The sequence below is a fragment of the Montipora capricornis genome, chromosome 14, assembly GCF_036669925.1.
Source record: "Montipora capricornis isolate CH-2021 chromosome 14, ASM3666992v2, whole genome shotgun sequence".
Classification (NCBI taxonomy): domain Eukaryota; kingdom Metazoa; phylum Cnidaria; class Anthozoa; order Scleractinia; family Acroporidae; genus Montipora; species Montipora capricornis.
The window spans coordinates 39042593-39054585 of NC_090896.1; the positions used below are offsets into that span (position 1 = coordinate 39042593).

An 11993-nucleotide genomic window follows, 5' to 3' on the forward strand; every position below is an offset into this window, starting at 1 on the left:
TAAAGAGCGGTTGATGGCCAGCAAGAGGATTCTTCTAAACTCAAGAATAAAGAACAACAACCTGCCAAAAAAAAAGATGGTCTGTATGATGAAACTTCATAACGGTTACATACATACATATATACATACTTAATTGACCGCTCCCCATAGGGGCTTTTCAGGGCCAATGAAACACAACGAAACGACGGAACAGAACAACGACAACTGTTAAGAATCCCAACCGGCCGGAGGCAAACCAGTTGGCTATTTACAAGTGCACCTATGAAATTGAACCAGGGACAACCAGGATCAAATTCAACAAGTGGTCAGAGCGGGTCTTGAACCCGGGATCTCCGCATCTCAAGGCCAGCGCCCTAACCACTGGGCCACACTGTTCGTCTGATGCTACTAGATTTACCTCTATGTCATTTATTCCGCTTTTTTTTTTTGATTTTTTTTTAGTGCGTAATTCCCAAACATTTGAGAGTGGGAAGCAGAAAGAAGGCCAGAGAAGCGGCAGAAATGGGGGCTAGGTTTTGTCCACTAGTCCCGCGACGCGAGACAGTTATGCTACTTAGGTTCTGTTGACAGGTGTGAACCCAAATTACAGTAGTTCAAAAATGTATCAACAATTCTTACTGTTTCCCAGCGTCTTGTCGCTTCCAATTTTTTTTATATATTTTTATTTAACTAGTTACATACAGGTGATACGGTTGAAGTATAGTCATCGTTTCTATAGCGACGATACCATACACCCAAGGGGAAGTGCTTGGAGAATATAAGGAGTAAAGACTACAAAGAAAGAGTGAAAAAGAAAACGGTATTGAAGAAAAAATAGGTCTGGAGAAAAGATCTCAACCAGCAAGGTGAAGTACTTCTCATAAACTCAATATTTCATTTATTGCTGCCATATTCCACAACTTCCGTTTAAATGTTAATCGTTCACAACAATCCAAAGTTATTTACAGAGCAAATTGTTGGGATTGTAATGGTTTTTACATCGGTAAAACTAAACGTCGGCTACACGATAGAAAAACCGAACATTTTAAGGCCCTAGCTAAAAATGACAATACTTCAGCCATTGCTGACCACGTCAAGGCCACTGGACATAACATCAAGTGGGATCATTTTGATATTTTTGCGCAGGGCAAAACAGACTATCATTGTAAAATAAAAGAGACCTTCTTTATTCAAGAACTTAAGCCAGCTTTCAACGTCAACGTCGGAAGTGGAAAGCTGATGCTTTATTAATCTTTTCTGTTTTTATTATTATTATATATTTTACTGTTAAATATTTGCTTAATCTAGGTTCCAGTCCCCTCATCCGCTTTGTTATATATAAATTTAAATTTCAACGGTTACTTTTGAAAATGTATGTAGAGCACATACGAAACGTCAAGTCATAATCAAAATGAACAAGTTCAATATGTTTATCACTGCTGTTTGTGTCTTATTTTTGATCAAACTACGATGGCCCAAGAACAAAAGTATTTCATTTATTGCTGCCATATTCCACAACTTCCGTTTAAACATTACTTTCAGCGTCGGTATTTTTTAATTTTAAGTGTCCATGGGAACAAATGGGAAGAGAGTTGGATCTTGCTTTAACTTGTGGGAGAACATTTTTCTGACACAAAATATTGAAAAGTAGCGTGGAATTAGGTTCTGTAGTATGGAATAAAATGTCACTTCAGTCTTCACCTCTCTTTCCAGTTTTCCGCTTGCCAAATATTCATCACATAGTAAACTAAGGCAGGGAAGTCAAGGTGTATTTAAAAACTCACGAACAGTGGATGTAAATTGTGTGTAACAAACAAGGATTTTACACTGAGCGAAATTGATTTGCTATTGGATGATATGTGATCGATCGCTGAAGACAAACCTCACCATCATTTTAGATGACAGGTGTGGGCTCCAATTATAGTACTTTAAAAGATTTATCAATAATTCGTGTTGCGTCCGATTCCTCTCACGTTTTTTGTACATAAATACCGTTTTCTCCTTTAGCAAAAAATTCTTCGCGAACGCCTTGTACACAGAAAAATAGCTAAAACCATTTCGCGACATTTTTTGGGGAAATGGGATGTGCTTGTTTTGTGGGTACTCAAAAACTCGCGACCTTTGAGCTCAAATGGTATTTTTTACAGGAAAGCTTATTTTCTTAGCTTTAAAATGAGATATTCTTTAAATATAAACGCAAATCGTTTGGGGAAAAATACAATTGAGAAAATGCTTTTTATTTTTCGCGTGAAACTTGTAAGGAGAAGAGATAATTATTTAGACCCCTACAAAAGAATGTTGCCTTCAAGTTTAAATTATTAATCTCTTTCAGTTCTGTAAATTATGAGTTTTTCTAGCAGTTATTAAATATTTACCGATGAATAATGAAACAAGGCTAAGATGGATCATATGAGTTGATGACAAGGACGCCGTTTGAAATTGTAAAGGCAGCGTTAAACAATGTATTGACAATTCAGAAATGAAGATAAAATTCTTTTAACGCTCAAAAATCGCTCCCTGCTGTCAATAGGTTAACCAGTCGAATACAGGTGATGTGGTTGAAGTATAGTCGTCGTTTCTATAACAACGATAACATACACCGAAAGGGAAGTGCTTTCAGAATATCGGCAGTAAAGACTACAATAAAAGACTAAAAAGGAAACGGGTATTGAAGAGAAAAAAAGGAGAAAAAAATCTGCACTGGCGAAAAAATACCTTTTGTATTCGACTGATCACCATTGTATTTTTCGTATAATTAGGTCATTTTATGATAAACAACTTGTAGAAAATCTCTGAAAACGTGTTATTTTTGATGTGGTGTTTGAATGTTATGAATTCGGCAAAGATCAGACCGTCATGTTTTGGTAATGAGTTGCAGTTACATTTGGCGCTCTTCAAACTCCGCGTTAAGTTTACCCCAAAATTTTATTTCAAAGAATCACAGAAGGGACACCGCTTATTCTAAAGGTTATAGTCTTAATCGCAAGGGCGTAACCAGGAGGGGGTCCATGAGTGCCTGTAACCTCCCCCCCCTCCCCCCCCCCTTCCAACCACCCCTTCCTCTTTTTAAGCCTTTTGTAAAGCAAACAACCTACAACAACTCACATGACGATCTGGTGAGTAACCTCTGTTTGACACAGTGTGACCCCCACCCCCTCTCTTTTGAAAAATCTTGGCTACGCCCGTGAGTTGCCAAAGCAATAAAACAGGCTCCATTTTTTGCCCGTGAAGTTAGCCAAATTGGAGGGCTTTGTCGAAAAGTGGGACGGGGACGTGGGGACAGGGGACGCGGGGACGCGGGGAAGCCTTTCGTATAGAGTATAGAGTATCGAGTTTCAGAAATAGGAGAACATCCAAACGTAAGAAGGAAGTTAAATTGCTTCTCATTGCATAGTACGGTTTCTACAGTTTTACTTTCCTCGATTTCAAAACTTTGTAGAATACTCTTGTCAGGACTATCATGAATAGTCCTAACCCTAAACTCTCATGAATGAAAATTTCATAATTCGGAAAGTTTGGATTAAAATGGTTTTGAACAGCCCGAAGCTAATTAATTATGCAAAAACACAATTGCCATTGTTTGTCGCCATAGAGAAATAACAAGTGTTGACACGTATAATTTAAAAAATCTGAAAAATTCACGGATGATTCTTTTTTAGCCAAATTTGGTGGAATATTGGTTAACTCTTCTTTTTCAACTTTTTGTGCCAGAACACGTAATTTTAATTTGTTCTCCCTTTTTCCTCAAATATTTTGAAATATTTTTGCGCAAATTTTAGTACTTACGGTTATTTTTTCAGAAAGTTCCTTGGTTTTTATGCTGAATATATTATTTTCACGGAAAAGACTATTTCATGACCTTTAAAATGAGATATTGTAAGGCACATGGCTATCAATATAAATCCAGAAAAGTTAATTAGTTTTATGGGACTTTGCAGACACATGTTTTCAACCAGTTTATAACAACCTAAATTAGTTAAGAACTTAAAGGGGCTAGGGCACGCTGTTTTAGGTAATTTTGTTTAATTTTGTTAATTATGAGCTCTAAACGTCAAATTGGCTGAGCAAGAGTCTTTCATTTGCAAAATCACGGCCACATAACAACTGAGGATGATTTTCCAGTGTAAATGACATTTTGATATAGACTGATATAAATTTGAAAAAAGGTGGGCCGACGTTTTTCAAATTTACCCAAATTCAATCCATTTCAATCCTCTCCAGTTTTGTCCATCCATGTCCCTTCTTGGCTTCCCTGTGTTGTTTTAGAGTTCTTCTATAGTTTTGAACAGTTATTTTGATATTTTAGTTAATTCTATGACCATTTGATCAGTGCTGAAATTACCTAAAATTGCGTGACCTAGCCCCTTTAACAAATAGTAAACGGTTCAGTGTGTACTATCGAGTTACTTGCACGCGGAAGGTTGCTGACCACGAAAGAAGCGTAGTCGCACGAGGCAATGGTCGCCAGCTGAGAACTTAGCAAACCTCTTAAGTGCAAGTATAACTCGATAGTACACACTCAACCGTAACGAAAACATACTATGACAGTTTGTGAGAAAGGAAAGGAAAGGAAAGGAAAGTAACTTTATTTAAGTGTCCAGTCGTTCTAGCGCTGAAGCACTAATTGGGGACACTGTAAATTGAAATCAACAATTAACACAAATCAAGTCAAATCCTTATTCAGATCCTTATGCTTCTTCGAATGCTCCTCGCTCACTAACTCGTCCAGCTGGCTTTCCCTTAGCCTTGCAAATCGCATTACCATGGGTCTTGTAAAATACACACTAACGAGTTAAAGTTTTATTTTCATAAAGCTGCGAAGATTTTTTAGCATTTTCGGCGATAGACTGGTCGGTCATTATTGTATTTTGACGAAAAAAGCATCCCCTTTTACCGGCGCACGTGTCCGTGTTCTCGTCATAAACTTTCACCAATGGGCAAATAATAAATGGGTAATTGACCGATCAGAGGAGCATGTATAGCTCAGTTTGTTAGTGCAAGTTTGTTCGGAGCAAGAGGTCCCAGTTCGATCCTCGGTGAGTTCAACGTCTGTTTCGACTTTCTTTGATCCATGTAACTATAGCTTTAAATATCCGTAAAACGGAGCACTGACAGAGGATGGTAAAGGGCGCACCGTCGGCGTCCATGGATACCAGTTTCGTAACTGAAGGAACTACCGACGTTAAATAAAGTGACTTTATTTTTGCCTTTATCTAGTGTGCCTACTTTGTTTATGCTATAATTTTCCTTTCGAATTCGGTATCACAATTCTGTGCCTTTTATAGCTGGTCTAACAGCCATGGTATATGACTCGCGAAAGGGTGGTTTTAGAGAAAGTTTTAAGTAAATCTTTAAGGCCACAAAATTTAGATGAATATACAAAAAAGAAAAAAAAACTAGCACAAATCGGGCGTCAAATTGATTTGCAGAATTTATAGAGGGTAAAGAGATCAAGTTTCAATCTATGCAAATACTTTTGAATTCCTTTTTAGACATGTGGAAAAGTTATGCAGCGATTGTCGCCAAAAACATGAAAACCCTGTTCGTGTTCTCAATTTTTGTTGTCATTTGTCAAATTATCAACAAAACGGAGACTCAGCAGTGTCCTGTAGTTGGATCTGAGGAGTCCATCTTGGGATGGATGTTGCAAGGACACATCTATCAAACAGTTATGGCCAATATTGGACTTAATTGCCTTTCGGCCTGCCTGAAAGATGATCGTTGCCAAAGTTTCAACTTTGTGATTTCCCTCCATATGTGCGAATTCAGCGACCGCACCAAAGAAGCCAGACCAGAGGATTTTATTCCTGATGCAGACAGATATTATTTTGGAAAATACATGAACAGAGGTAGGTGCATGGACTTTAACAAGGTATGTTGCATGCAAAAGAGCGCTAAAACAAAGATAAAGAAATAATGGAAGTTTCTAAATTTCAGTTCCACTAGGCTCCATCTCTGAACTAGCAGCCGAGTCCTGCAAGGAAATAAAGATGAGTGAAGAAAGAGCCCCCGACGGCAAATACTGGATGTCTTCAATAAAACCGGGGATTCCAGTACCTGCATTTTGCGATATGAAAACCGAAGGTAAGAATAAATTCAATCTTCTTTCATCTTTTTTTCCGTCTCCTTCTTCATCTCCATCTTCATCCTCACGTAAGAATATTTATTTACAATAATATTCGTCTTTTTCTCTATCTCGAACACCGTTTTGATTTTTATCCACAGTTTCGTATTAATCCTCATTCCATTGCTTATTTTGGATTCCCTTTTACTGGCTTTCTTCACTCTTATCTGCTTTTATAACCTTTATCTTTATCTGACTATATTTTCATCTTCATCTTCTTCCTCTTTTAACTTAATTCCTTGTTCTTCTTTTAACCGCCATTGTTTACTCCTTCTTCTCCTGTAATCCAGTGAATGCCGGCCCACCTCTTTCTTTTCGCTTTCATTATCAGGTTGGACTTAAAGCAAAACGCAGGGTGCGGATCCAGAGATCGATCGCATGTTAATCGCACTTTAAGTTATACCGTTTTTTCGGATACAAGTTGCCTGGCAAAGTTCGAAGAGACAATTGAAAAATGTGAATCTAAAGCACCTACCTCCTCCATAACACCGGTCGGATTCGCATGCTGAGCTACTACAACTCCTATGAAGCTGGATCGTATATATATATATATATATATATGAACCCACGTTCGCTCGTTACTAGATGAATTTCAGAATAACTTGTATTTGAGTTCAAATTTCCCGGTCGCATAGTTCAACTACACAGCTATTTTTGATTGGCCAGTTCTAATGATATAATGAAAATATAAATATGAGCAGCTTGAGCAAAAAAGTAAAATAAAATATAAAATAAAAACATAAAAAATATCTCACTTTCTCTTCCACATTAGTATCTCTTTTTACTGGAAGATTCCTCCATACTAAGTTCCTTTTCTTTTCAGGAACTGACGAATCTTTTCTCGAATACTCATTCCGCTCAAACTACTCTTAACAAAACACGCTACTAAGACGTGATCACATATTTCTAGCTGCAATATTTGGACGCGTCATGGACATGACACAGCGGAAAAATCTCACCCCCGATCTCTCCAAGGCCCTGATTATCTAACCGCGCGACATTGGGAACGAGAACTTAAAATAGCTTTGCGAAACTAATATAGATTTTAATAACTGTGATGGGGCACGGGGATCCGCTCTCTTTCCTTTTCCTCTCTTGGTCATAATCAATTGTTATCCTCCTGGGCACGGTTGTTCAAAAGCCGATTAACGTTAATCCGCGATTAAAAAATTAGCCAAGGAGTTCATTTCTCTACTCTCAAATGAAGTTCAATGCTGAAATTCGGGAAAACTTTGTTTCTTCTACCCCAACTTTCGTTTTCTGTTCTCTGTACTTTAATGTAGTTGTAATCGTATGTACGTTCCTTCTTTCATGATGTTACCTTATATATTTCTTGCGTTATTACCTAATTTATAATTTTAGTGTTAATCATAAATTTGTTCTTTTATTTTCTCCCGTTTATTACTTGTGTACTTGTATTTACAACATAATTTTATTGAATTTCATTTGTCTTTTGTAATGTCTGGAATTTTTCTATGTTATTTATTTTTGCTCCCACCCAACTCGATTAGCTATGCTATTTTTGGGTGGGAATTGTATTGTTTAATCCTAATGTCAAGGGTTGTAATGAATATTGTCGTTGTTAGAAGAAGTCAATATTGAAAAACAAAAATGAACAAAAGAAACGTTCTGCAAGAAAAGTTTACGCTAATCCTGGAATAAGTTAATCGGCTTTCGAACAACTGGGCCTTTTTCTCCTCCCCCCTATCCCTCTTCAGCATCATCATCATCATCATCATCATCATTAGCATCATCATCATCATCATCATTGTTATCATTACTATCAACCACGTCATGATTGTAATTGACATCATCAGCATGAGCATTTTCGCTCCCATCCAACTCGATTATCTATGCTATTTTTGGGTGCGGCTTGTATTGTTTAATCCTAATGTGAAGGGTTTTAATGAATAACGTTGTTGTTGTTGTTGTTGTTCTTGTTGTTACAAGACCTACCCTCTTATCCATCTTCAGGTCCTTTCAGGACCACACAAATGACCCAGCTGTGTAACAGTTCTAGTAGCTTAATAATGCATCCGACCGGTGTTACGGAGGTCGTGGGTTCGAATTGTGCATAAGTCTCTGATTTTTCAGTTGTCTTTTTGCCCGTTGCCAAGCAGCTTATAACCTACCCTTTCTACTGGCGCCTTGCACCTTTCCATCATTTCATGTATTTGTTCCTATATGTTGTAGATGTTGAGGAATGCACTGCATCTTTACCTGTGTGTCATGAAAATGCTACATGCAACAACACTCTCGGTTCCTACCAGTGCACTTGCAAGTTCGGATACGCCGGGGACGGAAAAATTTGCAGAGGTAAGACCGCCAGATGCAGTTCAATCTGAGAAAAAACTTCGACAAGTAAGGAGGGAGTGACTTTGCACGAAAATATACATGTAGAGTAAGGGCTACTAAATATTACGTCATTTTAATGACCTTTATCTTCATCTGTCCCTATTTCCATCTTCATCTTCTTCATATTTTAAACTTAATTCCTTCTTTTTCTTTTAACCTCTTTCGAACTCCTTTTTCTCTTGCAATCCACTTGATTCCTTTTTCCTTTTTCGTTGTCTTTCTCTTTCTCTACATCTTTCGTTTCGCTTTCCTTATCTCGCTGGACTTCAGTGTGGGGCTGGTTTGAAGATTGACCAGCATTACGATATCCATGTGTCATGGCCTTTGGTATTTCTACGTGACATGTCTTTGCTCTTTCCCCTCTGCTCTTACGGAGTTTTTTTTTTTTTTTAATTTTTTTTTTCACTTTACAGACTTGTTCGTTCTGTTACCCTTATATTGTTACCATGCAAGTTGTGTTTCAGTACACAGAAAAAGGATCATTAACTGCATAATTTTACCCTGTTAGCACTAGTATTGACAGTACTAAGTTAATAGAACATATGAATTATTAAACAGTTTGCATTTAAATTCTACTACTGTGACCGAAGCTGTCGTGATTGCGTTAAGGGAGGGTCTATTATAGGGGGTCGTACATTCCGTAAACCGCCATATTTTGTTCCTTCGAAACCGCAAACCAATTTCGTTTTCTTCTAAAAACCGACACCGCCCTGCAGGTAGGACGATTATCCTCGTAACCGATCTTTTAACAGCACGTACGCGTCACGGCAAATTCTTTCCGATATGTTAGCTCAATAATGGTATTTCTCCTCACAAAGACCACAAGATATTAAACAAATTGTATTTGTATAACACCATTCAGTAACCAGCGAACAAAAAGGTTTTGACGTCGATTATATGAATAAAATTAAGTCTTACGATATCAATAAACAAACCAACACTTACCGAAGTAGCTCTTTCAGCTGCTGCAATTTGTGCAAACAACGAGGCAGCTTTATGCAAAATCCTTTGGCGCTTCCCCGAGCTTGTAAAATAAGGCAACACATTTAATTATATCGACATTCGCCACATCGTCCGCCATCTTTCCACGTGCTTTCGTGACCCTTTCGAAGCTTTGAAGCCTGGCCTTATATCAAATTACCAATTACCTCCCCACCCCTTCCCAGATGGCCAGGGACACAGAGGGAAGCCCTGACTGACTTGGTCTAGCCCTAAAAGGCAATCCTTTGTTAAAGAGAGAATCTTTAAGCAAGATAAAGTTACCGCTCAGTCTTCTGAGCCTCTTAACTCTGTTTGAATAACCAACACAAAAACACGCAAAAACCGAAAACCGCAAGCTAAATTTATGATTTCCCGCAACTGCACGATAATTTCTTAACCGTATACCGCCAGATAAATGTGAATGAAACCGCAAACCGGCACTCAAAATTGGCTTAAACCGCCAAACCGCCAGACTAAAATACACCCTCTTAAGGGAGTCACTGATTTATGACATTTTATGAAATGTTTTTCTGAGATTAAAAAAAAAGGTTTAATTTTAAGCAAACACGCCGGGAGAAAGAGAAGTTATGCAAGCACGAATTTAAATCACATATTTCTTGAGCGAGTTTGACTGTATCCAAACATCTTCGGTACGCTCTATTACTTGACTAGGAGCCGCCATCACTTAGTAACCTTCAAGCCGAACATGACTCAAAAGAAGGCAAGAACATGCATAGGCTACCTGCAGCCTCTTGTTCTACTCACAATTAAAGCTATTCATGGACGCGCTCCTGAATACATATGTCATGTTGTAATTGCAAAGCTAGCCTTCTCTGATCGAACAGTGAGTTATTCCTGCAACCTCAACAACCGAATATCAAGACTTTGGTCAAACTTGGTGACAGAACATTCCTCGATGCAGCACCCAAGTTGTGGAAATAAAGTTTCTTGAAGGCAACCTCCACTAAAACACAAAGATAACTTTATACCACAAAACATATTGTTTGCAATAAAAATTGTTTGAACTTTTTTCAATGAAAGCGTTTGTACCCCAAATAAATGAATTTCAGAATCACTTGTTTTTCTGTTCAAATTTCCCGGTCGCATAGTTCAACTACACAGCTATTTTTAGAGAGGTACATGATTGGCCAGTTCTAATGACGTAATGAAATTATAAATATGCGCAGCTTGAGCAGCATGTGAAAAAATGGCCTCCGTAGTAAAATAAAACATAAAGTAAATATCTCACCTTCTTTTCCACATTAGCATCTCTTTTTGCTGCCGCCTGGAAGATTCCTTTTAAGTTCCTTTTCTTTTCAGGAACTGACGAATCTTTTCTCGAATACTCATTGCGCTCAAACTACGCAACTGACAAACGTGATCACATATTTCTAGCTACTATATCTGGACGCGTCATGGACATGACACAGCGGAAAAATCTCACCCGCCGATCTCTCCGAGGCCCTGATTATTTAACCACGCGACATTGGGAACGAGAACTTAAAATAGCTTTGCGAAACTAATATAGATTTTAACAACTGTGATGGGGTACGGGATCCGCTCTCTTTCCTTTCCCTCTCTTGATCAAAATCAATTGTTATCCTCCTTGGCCCAGTTGTTCAAAAGCAGATTAACGTTAATCCGCGATTAAAAAATTAACCAAGGAGTTCATTTCTCTTCTCCCAAATGAAGTTCAATGCTGAAATTCGGCAAAACTTTGTTTCTTCTTCCTCACTTTTCGTTTTCCGTTCCCTGTACTGTAATGTAGTTGTAATCGTATTCTCGTCCCTTCTTTCATGATGTTATCTTATATATTTCTTGCGTTATTACCTGTATACTAATATTTGCGATAATTTTTGTGTTACTAATAAATTTGTTCTTTTATTTTTCCCCTTCTATTACTTGTGTACTTGTGTTTACAACAATTTTATTGAATTTCATTTGTCTTTTGTAATGTCTGTAATTGCTATGTTATTTATTTTTGCTCCCACCCAACTAGATTAGCTATGCTATTTTTGGGTGGGAATTGTATTGTGTAATCCTAATGTCAAGGGTTGTAATGAATATTGTTGTTGTTGCATCATCATCATTATCATATACGTTTCCCAAAATTAATGACACCCAAAAATTTGGCCTGATATAACTTATATTTGCCCGATATCTTGTCGTAGGCGTCTTGAAGCTAGCATGTAAATGAACTTACTTTGTTCCCATGATTTCAATGCCTTCAAACCGAGTTATGATACTTAAAAAAAAAAGCAATCGTTCCGCGAGTTTTTGCTTTTGTTCCTGTAATCAACAAGGGAACAAGTAAACTGAGCACTTAAAGTAACTTTTGTTCCTCGTTGAAATTTGTTCTTAGGAACCCAAAACAGCTTAATTGGGAACCGGAGTTCCTCGTCGTAGCAATTCGAACCTCAAAGTTCCTATTAGTTTATTTATTTATTTATTTTTTTTGGATCGATAACTTTTTATTATGATTCACACTACTTACAACACTGGTACATCTACTTACACAACTTACAAAAATTACACAATTAACAACTACTAAAAT

At 37.6% G+C, this 11993-nt stretch overlaps 1 protein-coding gene across 1 annotated transcript in view; it reads left to right on the plus strand.

Annotated features, from left to right (window-relative positions):
- The first annotated feature begins 741 nt into the window (after window positions 1–741).
- Window positions 742–11993, plus strand: part of LOC138032756 (uncharacterized PE-PGRS family protein PE_PGRS20-like) — a 100994-nt gene continuing 89742 nt past the window's right edge. Inside the window, exons 1-4 of the mRNA XM_068880477.1 lie at window positions 742–845; window positions 5472–5828; window positions 5917–6063; window positions 8297–8419. Coding sequence (XP_068736578.1) covers window positions 5474–5828; window positions 5917–6063; window positions 8297–8419 — 625 coding nt within the window. The 5' untranslated portion in view covers window positions 742–845; window positions 5472–5473. The remainder of the gene's footprint in view (window positions 846–5471; window positions 5829–5916; window positions 6064–8296; window positions 8420–11993) is intronic.